Source organism: Branchiostoma floridae, chromosome 10 (genome assembly GCF_000003815.2).
Source record: "Branchiostoma floridae strain S238N-H82 chromosome 10, Bfl_VNyyK, whole genome shotgun sequence".
Lineage (NCBI taxonomy): Eukaryota > Metazoa > Chordata > Leptocardii > Amphioxiformes > Branchiostomatidae > Branchiostoma > Branchiostoma floridae.
In genome coordinates this window covers 20,419,934-20,440,488 of record NC_049988.1, presented here as the reverse complement: position 1 = coordinate 20,440,488, position 20,555 = coordinate 20,419,934, and the positions used below count along the sequence as shown (strand labels likewise).

At 41.6% G+C, this 20,555-nt stretch overlaps 5 protein-coding genes across 5 annotated transcripts; all 5 read right to left on the bottom strand.

Moving 5' to 3' along the window:
* Nucleotides 1-212: 212 nt before the first annotated feature.
* Nucleotides 213-3,672, bottom strand: LOC118425087 (kelch-like protein 18). The gene is made up of 6 exons (XM_035833906.1): nt 3,417-3,672; nt 2,161-2,421; nt 1,687-1,754; nt 812-982; nt 372-568; nt 213-238 (listed from the first exon to the last, which is right to left on the bottom strand). Exons 1-6 carry the CDS (start codon nt 3,669-3,671, stop codon nt 213-215), a joined length of 978 nt encoding a protein of 325 aa, XP_035689799.1. The 5' UTR covers nt 3,672.
* An 878-nt stretch (nt 3,673-4,550) lies between these two features.
* On the bottom strand, nt 4,551-7,675 carry LOC118423824 (kelch repeat and BTB domain-containing protein 2-like). The gene is made up of 5 exons (XM_035832092.1): nt 7,603-7,675; nt 6,911-7,171; nt 6,598-6,734; nt 6,233-6,442; nt 4,551-5,995 (listed from the first exon to the last, which is right to left on the bottom strand). Exons 1-5 carry the CDS (start codon nt 7,651-7,653, stop codon nt 5,104-5,106), a joined length of 1,551 nt encoding a protein of 516 aa, XP_035687985.1. The 5' UTR covers nt 7,654-7,675; the 3' UTR covers nt 4,551-5,103.
* Nucleotides 7,676-8,207: 532 nt separating this feature from the next.
* On the bottom strand, nt 8,208-10,068 carry LOC118423835. The gene is made up of 2 exons (XM_035832116.1): nt 9,872-10,068; nt 8,208-9,659 (listed from the first exon to the last, which is right to left on the bottom strand). Exons 1-2 carry the CDS (start codon nt 10,024-10,026, stop codon nt 8,768-8,770), a joined length of 1,047 nt encoding a protein of 348 aa, XP_035688009.1. The 5' UTR covers nt 10,027-10,068; the 3' UTR covers nt 8,208-8,767.
* Nucleotides 10,069-12,001: 1,933 nt separating this feature from the next.
* LOC118423838 (kelch repeat and BTB domain-containing protein 7-like) lies at nt 12,002-13,768 on the bottom strand. Its single transcript, XM_035832118.1, has 2 exons — nt 13,623-13,768; nt 12,002-13,355 (listed from the first exon to the last, which is right to left on the bottom strand). The coding sequence occupies exons 1-2, from the start codon at nt 13,673-13,675 to the stop codon at nt 12,443-12,445; spliced, it is 966 nt and encodes a 321-aa protein (XP_035688011.1). The 5' UTR covers nt 13,676-13,768; the 3' UTR covers nt 12,002-12,442.
* Nucleotides 13,769-14,797: 1,029 nt separating this feature from the next.
* LOC118423828 (kelch-like protein 21) lies at nt 14,798-17,736 on the bottom strand. Its single transcript, XM_035832097.1, has 5 exons — nt 17,482-17,736; nt 16,843-17,103; nt 16,210-16,349; nt 15,902-16,111; nt 14,798-15,702 (listed from the first exon to the last, which is right to left on the bottom strand). The coding sequence occupies exons 1-5, from the start codon at nt 17,734-17,736 to the stop codon at nt 14,838-14,840; spliced, it is 1,731 nt and encodes a 576-aa protein (XP_035687990.1). The 3' UTR covers nt 14,798-14,837.
* Nucleotides 17,737-20,555: the final 2,819 nt, after the last annotated feature.

Below are 20,555 nucleotides of genomic sequence, written 5' to 3'. Positions count from 1 at the left end.
AAAGTTTCTCCCAATATTTGGGTATTCCGCAAAACAGAGGTCGAAACAAAAATGTAGCATGATAGTCCTGTCCCGGCACTCTATGTGCCCTTCACCTGCACAGTAAGGCTGACAATAAGTACTGTAATGTTCTTATACATCCTTAAGATATGGTAGGTACATACGTGCAACTGGGAACTGTGTAATATATCTCTTATTCGGTAGAGTGGCCTTCAAGCCTCTCCAGGCATCAGCAGACCTGTCATACACATATACCAGATTATCGTTTGATGCAGGTGGCGTTTGTCCCACAGTGTCGTTAACTTCCAACAATATATGCAGCTGGTTCTCCATTACAAAAAGACTTGGACGGTAATTAACATCACTGTTACCCGGGTTCGGCCAGCCTTGCAGTTTCTGCCAGGTGTCTGACTCTGTGTCGTACACAATAGTCTGACTGAAGCCCATATCTGTGCAGAAAATCTCTGTTCCCATGGCAACGGCTGTGAAGACATCAAGCATGGTGGTTGATGGGGTCAGCTCGTTCCACCGGTCCTGGCTTGGGTCGTAGCGATGCAATTCCTCTCTTCTGATGAAATAGAGGTGTGAACCACAGGACACTGTTTCACCGCGGAATATCGTTTCGCTGAGTTGCAGCTGTGAACATTCCTGCCACTGGTTCGTGTGCGGATTAAACTTTATCATCTGTAGCAAAGGTCGATCTTCCTCAACAGGAAAGTAATATAAAACCCTATCAACTGCATGAAAGTGTGTCTCCCATATGTCATCTGTAGTATTATTTACATTAGAGTATACACTTGCTTGTTCCCACACGTTCTCTTCATGGTTGTATTTAAACAGGGACAGTTGAAACTTATTTGTAGTTTTCAGGATATAGATGTCATTATCACTGGTGACTGTCATGTCCTGGAACCGGGGGAGATCGTAGCTGCAGCTGATGTATTTCTCTTCCCGAGGGTTCATGAAGAGGAACTCATTGGATCTAGAGAATCACAAAATACATTGGAAAGATAACTGTTAATAAAGCTGGATTGGAAATCGATATCTTTCTATAAGGATGAGGCTGAAATCACAATATGGACAGTCACAGTGCTATCATACCTTATTTTTTTTAGCTCATTCTTCAGTATAAGTAGAAATAAGATGAAGATTTTCTTGTGTTGGAAATTACAGTTTCACTTTATCCTGAAGAGACTAACAGTACATCCATTTTAGGCCGACAAAATGTGGAATGATATTGTTCCAGGATTTTTCATAGCTAATCAAGTAAGTATATACGAACCCCCAGGCCCGATTCTTCAACAGGGCCATTTCCGTGAACATCCCAAGCCTCGGTTTCAGTTTGGGGTTCCCTTTCTGTGTCACATTGCTGATGACCTCAGGACTCCCAGGATCCTCCCTGACTAGGGGGTGATTCAAGATGGCTGCTATGTCGTCTGAGGTCAGCAGGTTGAAGCGGATGTGAGGGAGGATGCTGGGTAGGTGGTGCAGTCTGTTGGGTAGAGGGCATGGGTGGGTAAAGCTGATTTCTTCGTAACACAGCAGCTTTGCAGTAAAAGATGTTTGATATCATGTTCAAACCACAATATCCAACTATAGAACACTGACACCAACCTGTCCTCCCTGCTGTGCTGCACCCATCTCACCACAGCCTCCCACACTGTTGTCTCCTCTTTAACATCCAGCTCATCGTGGCTGATGATCTCAGTCAGCTGATTCACACTCAGGCTGTAGAACTTCTCACTGGAGGCAACCTGTGGAGGTACTGGGTGTACATGTACTGCAGAAATGTGTGAATCAAACTTGATCTTAATCTGACATATATAAAGCTACATGAAAAAAAAGCAAATACTCTTATTCTATACCAATATAGCCGGTATAATTAATTTACTAAGCAAGCACACGGCACAGAAGAAATCAGTTATGACAAAACCATTACCAACAAAATTGCCAAAAAAAATGCCAACACTTTATTGTTATGCTGGAGCTACAGAGTATTCTCCTCAAAATATATACCTCACTGCAAGCTTCATTTCTTATTTCATCTTTTTAAATCCCCATTGCAGTTTGTGCAACATAAATACCATTTGCCTGACACATAATGTAGACCAAAGAAGTTAAAGTAATATGACAATATTTAACCTCATTGCAAAGGCTAACCTCAGTAAAGTGTTTGGCGATCGACTGCAGACAACACTTCCTGACATTGTCCACAAAGAAGACATCAGCAAACTTGTACAGGTCCAGATAGTTGGAGCGCTCCACGTTCATGGCCATGTAGCTGCTGCAGGTGTCTCTCACATAGTCCAGTTGAAGGAGGTCGGCTGCCTGGTACAGGGGCTGCACTTTGTCCAGGGACACATGGAGGGTTCCCGAGTAGATGTAACTCAGGATCTCCCCAAACATACCTGCATCCAAGCCCTGAAAAACAATATAACATAAAATTGTTCAATGTACTAGTATGCCATATACTAGCAGTGAATCATTATCAGGATAAACTGTTATATAGCAGGGAAATATATATCACAAATTCTCATAGGACTGTCAAATTTCATCACATTCTTTTATTACATCTACATAATTTCTACTATTTGAACATACAGTAATATGTTTCTGGTAGTAATTCTGTTATAGTTAAAACAGATGCTCATAAGGCCACAGCAAGTAAATTTTATGGATGACATCAGCGCGCGCATTAATTTTCGCCTGATTTCAGAAGAAAAAACAAGAATTTTTTTCTTCTGCAGGAATGGTCCACATGACGATAAAGTACCAAAATGAGGAAATATGTTCTGTTGTAGCCTAATAATTGTACTTGCAGAAGTGACACTTGCGAGGTACCCAGGACTGTAGTTGTAGAAATGAAACTTATTGGATAGTTGTAAAAGTGACACAAATATGGAAGCCATGAGTATGGTTACCAACTTTGTTGGTGATGCCCGTTTACCACACTAGTGTCACTTTTACCACACCAGTACATGTCTTAAAAACAGGAATGAATGCCTTGTTGGCTCTAATACCATGTTTTGTCCCTTATTTCTGTTACAACATTCATAACAACTTTATGGTGCCCATTTTTGAAAATGTAGCCATCTTGTTTTTTTTTTCACCCATCTTGTTTTTTTCGCCCTATCGCACTAATTTTGCAGTCTGCAGAGGATGTCATCCATAAAATTTACTTGCTGTGGCCTAATGATAATGTGTGGCCCGCAAAGTTGACCTTTAACCCCTAAATACCAATGAGGTCAGTGAGTGGGGAGGGGGGGCATAGCTAGGGGCACATCGAAGGAAAGTTAAACATTTGTTGGTTTTGATAAACCAAGAGTTTCAATTGTTTTATGTGTTCTCTGGGATGCATAGACATTTGAACGTTCTTTGTTTCACTCTATTCAAACCACACGTCACGCCAACCCTACCTGTAAAACAACGGTCTTCTGACGACTTTCCGCCATGTCACTTGTAAACATGGCCCTGAAGTAGGGGCTGGCCGCGGACAGAACAAGCCGATGGCAGGGAAACCGCCGGCCCTCGACTTCGAGGACGACATCCTGCAGTACCCCAGTCTCTTGTAAGTCGTCCACAGTACCAAGAAACCCGTGCAGATAGCTCTCGTCTTGGTAGGAACGAGGACGAACTGCGCTGACGTGGGGTTCTTGGTCTGCGGCAGCCATGTTGATGATGATGATTAACCTTATGGTCAAAGTTTGAGTAGACAAACTCTGATTACCCACATAAGATCTCAGTACATCGTTTTTCGCATATCGGCTTTACATGGTTAAGGACCTCAAAGTGAGGAGGTTTGGCGCCTCGAAGTTTATAACAGGGTGCATAACCAATTTAAAAGAATGAATTATGTTGAAGTAAAGGGTAAAACCTACAAAATATCTGAAAATGGCCAAAGGTTTGCCGGCTCGTTCTTCGATAAAACCACTTCGATTTGACACCTCATCGGATGTCATAGAATTGCAGGCAACGCAAAGGCATTTCCCGGTAACAGTATCAAGGCGCAAATTCACGCCGGCCGAAGAAGCATTGTGATTCAACTTGAACAGTATAAATATTGATGTATTCCTCTACTATTCACCACAGTTTTCACCTCCCTGTTGTGCACGGAAGAATAAATACGGCCTTGGCATGTAGTGTAACGCACTAGTTTATTTACGAACTACGATCACGCATAAATAATGTGTAAGAAAGTACATTTTACAATGATATCTAATGCTATGTAGTAATCAGATGTTGGGCCTGCTGGCATCTAACACTAGAGGACCCAATTTTACGCCAGTTTCTCTTTTAAAAGATAATTCATCTTTGTTGTTGTTGTTGTGACGTTACTGGATATGACGTCTTTGCATTGTTGTCGAGAGTAGATGCAATAAATGTGATAAAGTAGTGATTTTGTTATGCTGATAAGGCCTCCAACTTTAAGAAAATTCCGAAAAGATGTTTTCATTGAAGATATAATGACACAATTCACTTATGACCCTCTTCAAAGCAATATTAGTCGTAAGACATGTACAGAAAAGAGCAAAAAGACGGCTCTCTTTCTACGAGTAAATATTTATTGTTTAAGATTTAAACAAAAAGGATAAAAATCATATCTGGAAATACATGTATATAATCCAATGTGCTTAACTTTACTCATGGCTTTGTTTACAAACGTTAATGCCAACTAATATACCTGTCACGCTATAAACACATACATTCTGCATAAAAAAACTGTATGTAACTTGAATAATATGTAATATAATGGTAAAAGTTCAATAAAGGACATAAAGTATTGGTTATATTTAGCTTACTTGGACTCCCATGCATCCACCTACACCCATTCACCCTCACCGAATACCACTAGGGTCAACTAACTAGGATGTCAGTCAGCCTGGTTATCATTGCTGTTAGATTTAAGACATATAAGAAAAATGATGGAAGCATTTCTGTAAAATTACATTAAGGTATTAAATCAAGCACTGCAATACAAATCCCACTGCCGATACATTAAGCAAAACTAGAGATCTAAACAAAATGTCGCTGATCAGCCCTGCCCGACACTCTATGCATCCTTAACCTGCACTCAAACGACAAAAAACGTGAGAAATTATGTTTTTATGCCCCCTTAAGATATGGCAGGTATATACGTGCCACAGGCCAATGAGGACCATCATTATCATATCTCCTATTAGGCAGAGTGGCCTTCAGGTCTCTCCAGGCATCTGCAGACCTGTCATAAACATATACCAGATGCCCTTCACGGAGCATGATTGGTCTTTCAACACAGATTAACAATACGTGCAGCTGGTTCCCCAAGACGAAAAAAGAGGGACTACGATTATCAGCAACATCAGGGTTTTCTGGGCCTTGCAGTTTGTGCCAGCAGTCTGACTCTGTGTCGTACACCATGGTCTGGGTGAAGTCTACATCTGTGCAGAAAATCTCCGTTCCCATGGCAACAGCTGTACAGATGTTAGGAATGTCGATCGGTGGGGTCCGCTTGCTCCACCGGTCCTGGCTCGGGTCGTAGCGATGCATTTCCTCATTCGTCAGGAAATAGAGGTGTGAACCGCAGGACAATGTAAAAGAGAGTGAATTGCGATTCTCGAATGTATACGTAAATGTAAATTCCTCAAATTGTAGCGACGAACACTCCAGCCACTGTTTCGTGTGTTGGTCCCACTTACTCATCCGCAAGACAGAGCTATCTTCATCAATAGGAAGGTAATACAAAGTCCCATCAATTTCAGAAATGTGGCAGCTTGAATCATGTTCCAGTTCCATAGAAATTGAGGGCACATCTGCAGGTTCCCACACATTTTCTGCATGATTGTACTTTAACAGGGACAGCTTTTTCTCATCTTCTAAGTATTTTATTTCCATGATATATATATCGTTATCGGTGGTGACTGTCTCGACTGAAGACTCTTCAGGGAGATCTTCATACTTGTAGCTGCAGCTGATGTACTTCCCTTCCTGAGGGTTCATGAACAGGACCTCGTTGTGACTAGAGAAGAAAAATTACATCAATAAATGTACATAAAACTGAACTAGAAACTCTTACGTTCTATAAGAGTAAACATGAGGTTGAAATGTATTGTTCTGTCCAATCTTATCTTGTGGTCTCTTAATAAATGTCCTTAAATATATATAGTTCTGAATGAATAAATGGTATATCTATTGCAAAACACGTGAAATGATACTGTGTAAGGATTCTTCACTATTTACAAAGTCAAACACTTACCCCGGGGTTTGATTCAGCAGCAGAACCATTTCTGTAGTCATCCCAAGCCTCGGTTTCAGGTTAGGGTTCCCTTTCTTTACCACATTCTTGATGACCTCACAGCTCCCAGGATCCTCCCTGACCAGGGGGTGTTCCAAAATGGCTGCCGTGTCGTCTGAGGTCAGCAGGTTGAAGCGGATGTGAGAGAGGATGGTGGGTAGGTGATGCATTCTGTAGGGTTCATGGTAGGGGTGGTGCAGTCCATCTCTTAGTAACACGGAAGACTCTTGATCAAATATGTTTCACTATCTTCTTGCATTTTAAAACATTTATTTGGTATTACATGTTAAAACCATGACATTGACCAACAGAACACTAATACCCACCTGTCCTTTCTTCTGTGCTGCACCCATCTCACCACAGCCTTCCACACTGTTGTCTCCTCTTTAACATCCAGCTCATCGTGGCTGATGATCTCAATTAAGTTGTTTACGCTCAGGCTGCAGAACTCACTGGAGGCAACCTACAAGGAAGTGCAGAGTGCATGTACATTTTGTTTGAACCTTTGTTTATTCATGAAAGCTCAGCCGTGAAACAGGCACCGTGAAATCCGCGAACATATAACCACCGCTGTATTCACTGTATATTAAACATTTCACACCAAACCTTCTGCTTTAATCATTTTAGCACAATTCTAACCTCAGTAAAGTGCCTGGCAATCCACTTCTGACAAGCTTTTCGGACATTTTCAACAGAAAAGACATCAGCAAACTTGTACAGGTCCACACAGGTGGATCGCTCCACGCTCATGGCCATGTAGCTGCTGCAGCTGTCTCTCACATAGTCCAGTTGGAGGAGGTCGGCTGCCTGGTACAGGGGCTGCACTTTGTCCAGGGACACATGGAGGGTTCCCGAGTAGATGTAACTCAGGATCTCCCTTAACATGCCTGCATCCAATCCCTACAAAACAATGTAACATAAAATTGTTCAACGTATGCTATAATTAGCAGGATATACCGTTACTAGTATATACATATATCAGAAATTCTTAGTTATAGGACTGTCAAATTTCATCACATTCTTTCATTTCATGTACATAATCTTTATTTGAACATATAGTGGTATGTTTCTGATAGCATTCTGTTATAGTTCAAATGGATGCTCATAATGATTATGTGTGGCTCGTAAAGTTGACCTATAACCCCTAGATACCAATGAGGTCAGTAAGTGGGGAGGGGGGCATAACGAGGGGTACATCGAAGGGAAGTTAAACATATGTTGGTTTTTAAAAGCCAATAGTTTCAATTGTTTTATGTGTTCTCTAGGATACACAGCACATTTAAACGGTCATTGTTTCGCTCTATTTTAATCACACGTGTTGCCAACGCTACCTGTAAAACAACCGTCTTCTGACGACTTTCCGCCATGTCACTTGTAAACATGGCCCTGAAGTAGGGGCTGGCCGCGGACAGAACAAGCCGATGGCAGGGAAACCGCCGGCCCTCGACTTCAAGGACGACATCCTGCAGTACCCCAGCCTTCTGTAAGTCACCCACAGTTCCAAGAAACCCGTGCAGGTAGCTCTCGTCTTGGTAGGAACGAGGACGAACTGCGCTGACGTGGAGTTCTCGGTTTGCGGCGGCCATGTTGATGACGAATGCATGACCTCAAGGTCAAACCTCTACTGATTACCCACATAATGTCGCGGTAAAGGCGCATTCTTTGAGTTGGAGGACGCCAACGGTAAGACATAGAAAACCGATATCGATATTTATACCGCTGGCGGAAAGGTTCTGCTTTTTTTCTGTGCCATTCATTTAAGTTTTGGTTTCGAATAAAAAATATGCCCTGTACGAGTTACAATGAGTTTCAACTATGTTTAGTAAGTTAGCAGGTCTGGATGTAGAAAAATGCTTTACCTGCTATCTTCTTGAAAATACAATAGCGCTATAGACATAACAGTACCATAGAAAACGATGGCTATTTCTTTCAATTAGTAAATATTTATATGGTAAAAATATAACACTTAGATGTAATATGGAGATTCATCTATTTAAACTGGTTTTAATCTAATATGCATAACTCTCTAATTCACTGTGTAAAAGTGAGTAACTAATACAATATTAATCACTGGAAACAAAATTAATGTATGTAATATACAAGTAGAATTATATTGTAAATTTTTCATAAAGATTGTGGCATCTTCGCCTGTGTGACACACTAGTTACTTTATTATATTGGGTCTCCCATTCTCCCTTAGTCACCAAAACATTAGTATGAATGCCAGTATACTAAGTGTAAAGGCACTAGGGGTAATGGTGTCTTGTAATTACTGCTGTTAGACTTTTAGACACAAATTAGTTGTTTTATGGAAATATGCCCCTCTCTATATGAAAGAAGAACGCATTTTAATCTGTAACTCTTCTTAACTCTTAAAGTACATCTAATTCCCATTGTTCAGCATTCCACAAAAGCCAATATCTATCAGTCCTGTCTAGTACTCTCTGTGTTTTTATCCTGCACATCAATACTGGAAAGCGTATGAAGTGATGTACTTCATGTCCCCTTTAGATATGGTAGGTACATACGTGCCACAGGGGAAAAAGAACCACATGCATAATACTCCCTATTAGGCAGATTTGCCTTCAACTCTCTCCAGGCATCAGTAGACCTGTCATAAACATATATGAGATATACGTATTGTTCCCCGGAGTTGCTAATACAGGTTAACAATATGTGCAACTGGTTCTCCAGTACGAATAAAATTGGAAGACCATGAACAGCAAAGATGTCTGGGATTGGCCAGCCTTGCAGTTTTTGCCAGCTGTCTGCCTCTGTATCATACACAATAGTCTGTTTAAATGAAATATCTGTGCAAAAAATCTCAGTTCCCATGGCAACGGCTGTATCGAATTCATTCAAGGTCCACAGTGGTGTTCGCCTGCACCACTTGTCCTCGCTTGGATCGTAGCGATATATTTCCTTGGTTGAGAGGAAATACAGGTTTGGACCGCAGGGCAATACTGCACTGTTCCAAATATTATCAGGAAGTTGCAGCTGTGAACACTCCTGCCACTGGTTTGTGTTCTGGTTGTACTTTCTCACCTGCACCAATGGTCTGTCTGCTTCAGGATTAAACAAAATGTAGTACAAAATGCGATCAACTTCATACAGGTAATACCAATGGCAGCACAAGTCATCTTCTGGTCCCTTAGATATAGAGGACACACCTGCTGGTTCACACACGTTTTCTGCATGGTTGTACTTAAACAGGGACAGTTGATTCTCTTCCTCTAATTCTTCAGTTTGCAGCATGTAGATGTCGTTTTCACTGGTGACTGTCATAGCAGAGAAATCAGGCATGTCATCTTGACTGTACCTGCATCTGATGAACTTTTCTTCCTGAGGGTTCATGAAGAGGAGTCTTTTGGAGCTTCCAAACCGTGAACTGTAAAAAAACAAAACAGTAAAAAAACTTTTTACAGGAATAAGGCCAAAATCAGAGCCTGTACTAGTGTCATCTATCAAACCTGTAGCCTCTTGAAAAAAAATTCAATTAGATGTAAGGACAATTACATGACTGACACAGTGGAAATGTGTAACATAAGAAAATATATGGTGCAGTGATTATTCACATCAAACGTATAAGTATATGCTGACCTAGGGTACAGAATAGCCATTTCTGTAGTCATCCCGAGCCTCGGCTTCAGGTTGGGACTCCCCTTCTGTATCTGATTCCTGATGACCTCAGAACTCCCAGGATCCTCCCTAACCAGGCGGTGATCCAAGATGGCTGCCGTGTCATCTGAGGTCATCAGGTTGAAGCGGATATGAGGGAGGATGCTGGGTAGGTGCTGCAGTCTATAGGGTACAGGGTAGAGGTTGGTTCAGCTGATTTTTTAGTGATACATCAGCTTCTAAACAATTTCATAATCTTCTTTTTACATTTTACATGCTAAATGTACATCAAAAGCAAAATACTCAACTAGAAAACACTGACACCCACCTGTCCTCCCTGCTGTGCTGCACCCATCTCACCACAGCCTCCCACACTGTCGTCTCCTCTTTAACATCCAGCTCATCATGGCTGATGATCTCAGTCAGCTGATTCAAACTCAGGCTGCAGAACTCTTCACTGGAGGCAACCTGTGGAGGTGCAGAGCACATGTACACGTATGGTACTGCGGACTGTTGATTGGTAAGGGATGGTCATAACCTCCTCGGTTAAACTGAAAAAAATCACCACTGAATTTGAAAAGTGGGTCTTGCTATCCTTATATTCTTTTATAGTTTTCAGAGAACAGCTTATAGTATAATATTGTACACGACATCCCCTAAATAAAAAAAAAACTTTTACAACAAATGGTACAGCCTGCAGAAACATTTACAATGAGTTTTTAACACTCAAAGTCTCAAACATATTCTTCTAGAATTTCATGACAGATTCCAACAACCCTTCTATAAGTCATAAACTGAAGTGATCTACCATGAAAGGTTCACCATGAACATATCAAACCCACCTCAACAAAGTTTCTATGGATCAACTGCAGACAAGCTTTTTGCACAATATCTACAGAGAAGACATCAGCAAATTTGTACAGGTCCACACAGTTGGAGCGCTCCACGTTCATGGCCATGTAGCTGCTGCAGGTGTCTCTCACATAGTCCAGTTGGAGGAGGTCGGCTGCCTGATATAGGGGCTGCACTTTGTCCAGGGACACATGGAGTGTTCCCGAGTAGATGTAACTCAGGATCTCCTCAAACACGCCTGCATCCAAACCCTGCAGGATAATACAACATTATGACAATGTTCAAACACACAGCATGAATGTACTAGTATAGTACAGCAAGGGGTATTTCATATCACCCGAGGGACAGATGGCAATACAGAATAGTGTTGTATTTTATTTAGATCACAGAATGTTTCAGAGGCATCCACAAAAATTAAAGAAGAATAAGAAGAATATTAGAGGAAGAACATAAAAATCAGCAGTTCAACCCTTAGCCCCTAAACAGTATCAAAGTGGGGAGGGGGGCGAAGCAAATGCAAACATCAAAAGAAAGCAACTCTCGTTGGCTGGGGTAAACAATGAGTTCCCCCTGTTTAGCCTATGGAAGTTCCCTGTTTTACTATTTTTCAATACACATCACACCAACCCTACCTGTAAAACAACCGTCTTCTGACGACGTTCCACCATGTCACTTGTAAACATGGCCCTGAAGTAGGGGCTGGCCGCGGACAGAACAAGCCGATGGCAGGGAAACCGCCGGCCCTCGAATTCAAGGACGACATCCTGAAATGCCCCAGCCATCTGCAAGTCGCCCACAGTTCCAAGAAACCCGTGCAGATAGCTCTCGTCTTGGTAGGAACGAGGACGAACTGCGCTGACGTGGGGTTTTTGGTGTGCAGCGGCCATGTTGATGATGATGTCATAAACAGGGGGTCAAAGGGTAGGTAGCCAAGACTTACACTAATTACCCACATAATGTAGCAGTAAGTGTGCCATCAGCATCATCTGTTAAGGATGCTTACCTTAAGATGTATATGACCAATGTTACCCTGGCAGAAAGAATCTGTTTTACGTGCCGATAACCTCGGAGTTGATTTTGTAGTGGAAATACGGCCACAATTTACAATAAAGAGATTTGAAGATTTTTGTTGTATGTTTGTCGGTTGGTCAGATAAGCAGCTATGTAACGTAGTAGTGATTAGCTGTTCTATGACCCAACTGCTTTAAATTTGTTGGAAACAGCTGTTCCTTGGTCAGGTTATGAAACAGAAACATCCAAGAAGTTAATAATGGGTTTATTGTAAAATTGGGTATCTTACATAAGTATGAACCTTAAACCAACAAACATGCTAAATTTTGGTTTACTTGCTTAATCAATAGAAAACGAATAAAAGATGATGATAAAGTCATAAAGACTTCATAAAAGAACTTCTTCAGCAGCAGGTATTTTAACAGGATTGAAGTTTGTGAAACGTCTTCTATTCAAGTAAAAATAATACAAACTTAAGTTAGATATTAAAACACGGAGCATTAGTTCAGTAGTTCTATAAGAAAAAAAAGGATTTTTCTCTGTTAAATTTGTACAAAAGTATCTAGTAAACCTATTGCACTATGTACAGCATTCAGTAAAACCCAAGATCTAAACAAAATGTCATTAAACAGCCCTGTCCTGTAGTCTGGGTATCCTTATGTCATGAAAAAGACTGCACTGCTCTGTATTCTATGCATTTTTATCCTGCAAATTAACCTGAAAAGCGTAAGAAGTGATGTGTTTTTGCGCCCCTTTAAGATATGGTACGTATATACGTGCCACAGGGCACATGGGAGCTGGTGCATAATACTCCTTATTAGGCAGGGTGGCCTTTAAGTCTCTCCAGGCATCAGCAGACCTGTCGTACACATATACCAGATAGTTGCACGTTCCGTGTTTGCCATAGACCTTCAACAATATGTGCAGCTGGTTCTCCAGTACGAAAAGACTGGGAAGATGACTGACACTAAGGGCTTCTGGGTTTGTCCAGCCTTGCAGTTTCTGCCAGCAGTCTGACTGTGTGTCGTACACCATAGTCTGAGTGAATTGAAAAGCTGTGCAGAAGATCTCTGTTCCTATGGCAACAGCTGTGAAATGTGAGAAACGAGCTGTAAGATTGGGTGGGGTGCAATCGCACCAACAGTTCTGGCTTGGGTCGTAGCAATGCATTACTGACCTCATGATAAAATAGAGGTGTGTACCACAGGATAACGCCAAGCTTTCATCGACTGCTATGTCAAGTTGCAGCTGTGAACACTCCTGCCACTGGTCCGCGTGCCGATTGTACTTTCTTATCCGTACCAATCCAATGTCTTCTCCGCGATCAGTAGAAACGTAATATAAAATCCGATCAACTTCAACAAGGAATCCTGCGCCTTCATTTGGGAATTCAGATACTGCGGACATACCATCATGCCCCCACATATTCTCTGCATGGTTGTACTTAAAAATTGCCAAATTATCGTAATCCTCCCCCTCATTTTCCAGCATATAAATGTTGTTATCAGTTGTGACTGTCATGCCCGTGGAAGCTGGGAGGTAGTCATAACTGCAGGTGATGTACGTCCCTTTCCGAGGATTCATGTACAGGAGGTCTTCTGACCTGAAACAAATACATCATAGACTGTCAATGAAACTGATTGGAAAAGTTCTATGTATCATAACATGTACAAATTGCATCAATCAAATCAAGCCTTGCAGACTCAGAGAAAAGTTCGTATAAAGTGTAAGTGTGAATAACATTCAGAGGTTACCTATATGACTGACAATGTGGAAGTTGTATTGTAGGAACACAAAGTATGGAATGGCATTTCGCTAAGATTGTTACCGACATAATCATGAAAAACCAAGCGAAGAAGTGTGTACATACTCTATATCAGATAGCATAACCATTTCCGTTGTCATCCCAAGCCTTGGTTTCATGTTGAAATTCTCTCTCTGTAATAAGATGTCCTTAATGACCTCACAGCTCCCACGATCCTGCTTGACCAAGGAGTGTTCCAAGATGGCCGCCGTGTCTTCATAGCCACTTTGCCCCCCAACGACCTGGAATTTAAGGGATTAGGTATGGAGGTACGTATGTTGTCACGTCTTGGCAGAAAGTGATTTGATTTATTCGGCTGTATAGATAAAAATACAGCCAGGGCTACCAAACTAGCCGGAGGCTAATATCAAGGGCTAGCCATGGATGTGAATTTGGGTAACGTCATTAAGTAATCAGATGTTGGGCCTGCTGATGGCTTAATATTGGACCAAATTTTATGTTACGCATTTCTGTATCTTTCTTTAAGTGTGACGTCAACCTGTGCGTACCTCTACAACGAGCATTAAACAAAATATCACTTGGCGAATGGACGACTTTTTGTATCAGATGATATTTATTGTTTTTAAAATGATACAAAAAAGATATGCATTGTAAATGGAAACATAAACTGGTGTAAATATGGTTAAATACCAATCTCGTGTTAGTGATGATTATATTAAGTCTATTCAAAGTCTATTCAAAAACAAGTACAATCTTAATAAACATGTGTAACTTTCATTTAGACTCTAAAGGAAAAGTCCTGAGCTTTATGAAGACCGTAATGGCCTAACCAGTAGGCGTGTAACTTAGTCAGACTAACATTCTAGGTAATCGATAAAAAATACGCAAAGTTAATTTTACTAAGGGAGTGAAAATAGAATATATGAACAATAAACGCGACAGGTGTATACAGAGTATGGTGTCTGTTCATAATAAGACACAGAACATATTGCTGGTCATGAAATATCCTCATCAATGATAGAGAAGCGACGTTTTTACCAAACATCAAAGTGCTCTTCATAGTATTCAATGCAGTACAAAGTAACCTAAGAGTCCTGCTGCCTGAAACTACAATAAATGAGCAATAACCGCGAAAGACATATAAAGGGTATGGTGTCTGACACAGAACATCTTGCTGGGCATAAAATATACCTCAAGAATGTTAAAGAAGCAACGTTTTTATCAAACATCAATTTTCTTTTTCTAATTATTCAATGCAGTACAAAGTAATCTAATGGGTCCGTATCCTGCATATCAACGCTCAAATGGGTAAGGAATTTTTTATTCCCCATTAAGATACGGTAGGGAAATACGTGCCACAGGATGAGAACCATACATTGCATAACTCTTATTTGGCAGGGTGGCCTTCAAGTCTCTCCAGGTATCAGCAGACCTGTCGTACACATATACTCGATATACATCTTCGAACTCATTATTATAACTTAACAATACGTGCAGCTGGTTCTCCAGTGCAAAAAAAATTAGACAAAGATCAATATCAGATTCATCTACATGCAGCGACTCCCAGCCCGGCAGTTTCTGCCAACAGTCTGACTCTGTGTCGTACACCATAGTCTGGGTGAATTCACAATCTGTGCAGAAAATCTCTGTTCCCATGACAACGGCTGTATCGACTTCATAAATAACCCAAGGTGCTGTCCGCTTACTCCATTTGTCCTCCCTTGGGTCATAGCAATGCAATGCCTCCCTTGTGAGGAAATAGAGTTGTGCGCCGCAGGGCAATACGGCACTGTACCGGTCGGTATCGTCAAGTCTCAACTCTGCACAATCCTGCCACTGGTTCGTGTGCCAGTTGTACTTTCTCATCTGCAACCAATACATATTTCTAACACCAGCAATGTGGTACAAAATCCCATTAACTTCAACAAGGGGGTTGTTGGGTTTGAACTTTCCCGGCCACTTACATACTGAGGACATAGCCTCATTTTCCCACAGATTCTTTGCATGGTTGTATCGGTTATACAGGGACAGCTGATTTTCGTTCTCTAATTCTTTAGTTTCCAGGATGTAAATGTTGTTATCAGTGGTGACTGTCATGGCAGAGGAATCAGGGAGGCCCTCAGGGTTGTAACTACAGCTGATGTACTTTCCTTCCTGAGGGTTCATGAAGAGGATCTCATTGGAACTGGAAAGGAATAAAATACATTGCAAACTCCAGAGATACTGGACAACAAAGCCAAACGTTTTCTAAAGGATGAGGCGAAAGTCACAGCATGCACTACTAATGATATCAAGTCTAACCTTGCAGAATTCAAGGCTTCAGTACTAGTACATTACTGTTAATGACATGGAAAGACAGGCAAAAGAGAAAGGTATTTACTGACCCAGGTTCTGTACTGAACAGAAGAGCCATCTCCATGGTAAGCCCAACCCTCGGGTTCTGGTTGGGGTTCCCATTCTGTACTGCATTCCTGATGTAGTCAGAACTCCCAGGATACTCCGTGACCAGGGGGTGTTCCAAGATGGCTGCCTTGTCGTCTGAGGTCAGCAGGTTGAAGCGGATGTGAGGAAGGATGCTGGGTAGGTGGTGCAGTCTGTAGGGTACAGGGTACAGGTGGATTTAGGAGACATTCTATACATTGCTGTTGAAAATTCTTGAATGTTATGTCATTAAAAACAACCTTTTACTTACCTATCCTCCTTGCTGTGCTGTACCCATCTCAGTACAACCCCATACACTGTTGTCTCCTCTTCAACATCCAGCTCATCGTGGCTGATGATCTCAGTCAGCTGATTCACACTCAGGCTGCAGAACTCATCACTGGAGGCAACCTGTGGAGGTGCAGAGTACATGATATGGCATTGAGAAAAATACAATTTCATTGATATTGGTACTGGCTGGTTAAGACCTTGTTAAACTCACAAAATAACACTGAAAGTGGTATTCTATTTTATATTGTTTTTCTATAATACCTCTCACTCTCTTACACAAGGAAGGGAACTGTAGAAGTTTTTAATGTACAAAGTCATTTTTATAAACTCTTATGACAGACTCCGACCACCCTTGTATAAGAGGAATTTATACAGTGTAGTGACCTACTAGTAAAATACTGTAAACGCAGAAACATTCGCGGTGGTTTAATGTTCGCAGTTTTTGCGCCGTCCGCTTAAACGCGAACTTAAAACCACCGTGAACATTTTATTATGGCAGTGAGAGAGTAAAGTGCATGGTGCTACCCAAAAATTAAAACCACTGTGAAAAGTCCATTCGGGCTACCCAAAATTAAATCTCCGCGAACTTAAATTCAGAATTATTCAGACCCACCTCAACAAAGTTTCTATGGATCAACTGCAGACAAGCTTTTCGGACAATGTCAATGGAGAAAACATCAGCAAACTTGTACTGGTCCACACAGGTGGAGCGCTCCACGTTCATGGCCATGTAGCTGCTGCAGGTGTCTCTCACATAGTCCAGTTGGAGGAGGTCAGCTGCCTGGTACAGGGGCTGCACTTTGTCCAGGGACACATGGAGGGTTCCAGAGTATATGTAACTCAGAATCTCCCAAAACATGCCTGCATCCAAACCCTGCAGAACAAAATAATATAACAATGCTCAAATGCTCAACACATAAGGTATCATTTTCAAGGTACATATATTTCTTTTATTATAATGAAGGTAAAGTTTTCAATCCCAATTTCATAGACACATAATCTTTATTATTCATACATAAAAAGTGTTTCTGATACCAATGCACTCATTCTTGACCAGCAAAGTTGACCTTTAACCCCTAAATACCAAAGAGGTCAATATTAACTAGTAGTAGGTGGGGAGGGGGGCACATCAAAGGGAAGATGGGTAAAAAATGGGATTCACCTGTTTTACACCTTCTCTGTAATACGCTACATCTTAATATGTTACCTGTTATACATACTCTAGTCTAACCACACGTCACGCCAACCCTACCTGTAAAACAACCGTCTTCTGACGACTTTCCGCCATGTCACTTGTAAACATGGCCCTGAAGTAGGGGCTAGCCGCGGACAGAACAAGCCGATGGCAGGGAAACCGCCGGCCCTCGACTTCAAGGACGACGTCTTGAAAAGCCCCATCCTTCTGTAAGTCACCCACAGTTCCAAGAAAACCGTGCAGATAGCTCTCGTCTTGGTAGGAACGAGGATGAACTGCGCTGACGTGGGGTTTTTGGTCTGCGGCGGCCATGTTGATGATAATGGTATGACCCAGGGTCAAAAGGCAGTGAGTCACTGATCACCCACATAATGTAGCAGTATGAGATCTATCTTCATCTCTCGAGAGAGAAAGGTTCCCAGTTCCTACTAAAAGTTTTAAATAAGAAATGTTAGAAAGTCTCCAGTGGGAAACATTGCAACAAAGAAGGAAAAGGGCCAGACTCATTACCTTTTTCAAGATCCATCACGGAATCGTAACTGTCAACACGAATAGCCCCCCTACCGTAAAGCGACAAACTCGACTTACAAGAAACGTACATCCCTTGACCTATGTCATCCCTCGTTGCAGAACTACATATAGACAAATGAGTTTCTTCCCAAGAACAATTCTGGAATGGAATTCATTACCCGCAGAGACAGTAACCGTGCCGTCAATAGCAGCCTTCAGGGAAAAGATGGCTCATCTAAACTAACTACTTCAGCATACCTTATGATCACCTAGCCTCCTTCACCGGCCTCTCTGGGAAGCTTGGCAATTTTTTTTGGGGGGGGGGGGGAGGCGGTAGGTCGATTCCCGATTTTTAACCGGGAATATGCCGGGAAAGGAATATATGCCGGGAAAGGAATATACACCGGAAAGCTTGTACGGGCTAGGCGAAATTGGCTTCCCAGGAGGCCTGCTACTCTTCGGTATCTACAAACGCAATAATGATTAAGAATGCCTTTCAGACGGCCAATTAATGTATTCGCGAGAAGTTATTCACACTGCCGCGAGAAGTAATTCACACTTCAACGTTAATAGTGCACGGCCACCCCGAAGCGTGCCACAAACCTACGTAACGTTACCGGAAACCGTGCACACGCTGCCTGCCTTTGTCACTTCCAGAGTTACAATAATTGATACAACAGTTTGAATAATTGATACACGTGCAAAACTTACATTTCAGATCAGTGTAAAACATTTTTTCCAGTGGGTTTAAAACATACTTTCATACACCATCGACGATCCGACCGGCAATCTGAATGGGGAGGGGGGCGAGAGCCGTAAAAAGACGGTCGCTCGATCTCGAAAAATACAAAAAACGATTTCCCACACGTAGTGCAAACAAGCCTTGCCTGATCAGCAACAAGGGCATGAAGTGGCGAGATGACGATGACCATGGTGAGTTCTCTGGCAATCGACGGCAAAATCTGATAGCAGAGCGACTTGCCTTGGCCTGTAGCAAGGCCAACAAAACAATCATTGCCTTCGCAGACCACAGCAATGGCCAGGGATAGTCCTTCCCTCAACTCGGGGAAGCTCTTTCGTACATGATGGGAAGTTTCAGCGGAGTTTTTCTACGCTAAGTACTCGTTTTCAAATGAGCCGTGTTTTGAAATGCGTGACCCGACGACCGTTACAAAGTTACGGGTCATCGCGCAACGGGGTGTGTGCCGGGCTGCCAGTGCACTAGTGCTGGACGCGTTTATGACGGGAAGTTCGCACATCCATACCAAATGGTGATAAGTGTTTTTTAATAGGGCTTTGTAGATACCGAAGAGTAGCAGGCCTACTGGGAAGCCAATTTCGCCTAGCCCGTACAAGCTTTCCGGTGTATATTCCTTTCCCGGCATATATATTCCTTTCCCGGCATATTCCCGGTTAAAAATCGCGAATCGACCTACCGCCTCCCCCCCCCCCCAAAAAAAATTGCCAAGCTTCCCAGAGAGGCCGGTGAAGGAGGCTAATGATCACCATGAAACTACGACATGTCCTTATCATTCATTAGTGACCTGACCTCTGACCTGACTCAACTCAACAGTGTGACAGATCCATCGGCTCGTCGATGTTGGTCACCTACCGCAAAGAAGATAAGAAATACTGCAATATGTACCACTGACGGGAAAACTATGTTACAAAGAGTTTTCGCAATGTTTTAGTACTTTTGGCTGTGTGAGTCTATGTAACATTATACAGTTGAGATGTTGGGCCTGTGGATGAAGTATAGTACGTCTCGGTTGCTATCTTTCCTTGAATATTATATAATGTCAACTTTATTGACCAAAGTCTAAGTCTTTTGTATGTATGATGCCGGAGTAGCTTTGAAGGAAAATAGAGATGAAACCACATTGATACCTTTATGCAATAAATAGGGGCATGTTATTTTTCATCCTAGAAATGTATCTGGGGAAGTTAAATGTAACAGAAATGCTGTCACAAGAGGTATCACGATACAAATCATAAAATCATCATCTATTGATCTCTTCAAAGTACGATTGGCCTTTAAAACAAATAGCCGCTTAACTAAAGAATGACCCATTGTGTTTATCAATAGATATTTATTGTTAGAATAGAAATGATACAAAAGTATACATATATATTTTTAATGGAAATTGAAGATTTATAAACTAGTTCTAACCGCATAAATGTGCGCAGCTGGCTTTCTACCGAACAAATGTAACAAACTATAATATCAAAATAATACAACGTGTTATTATGTATATGCAAACATATCAATGTAAGTTTCCAATTAGCTTCTTCTGCAAAAGCTACAAAATTAAATCAAAAAGTTGTTAGACTCTGTGCCACACAAGTTCTCATTTTTACTGTCATGGACAGATGATCATCTTTAAACTTCAGAAACAAGAACATTAAAAGTTAACATTTTTCTAGCAATGTGCATTGTACAAATGTCGACGCCCATCTCTTCTTGCAGGTCATTGGGCAACACAACTTTGTGGAAGGGATTCCGTCAAATGCAATCTGTTTCAAATGTAGCAAAAGATCTATCCCAGTTTGGGGTAGTCCTCGAAAGCTGAAATCTAAACAAAAATATCATTAAACAATCCAGCCCTGCAAGGCTGTTACAC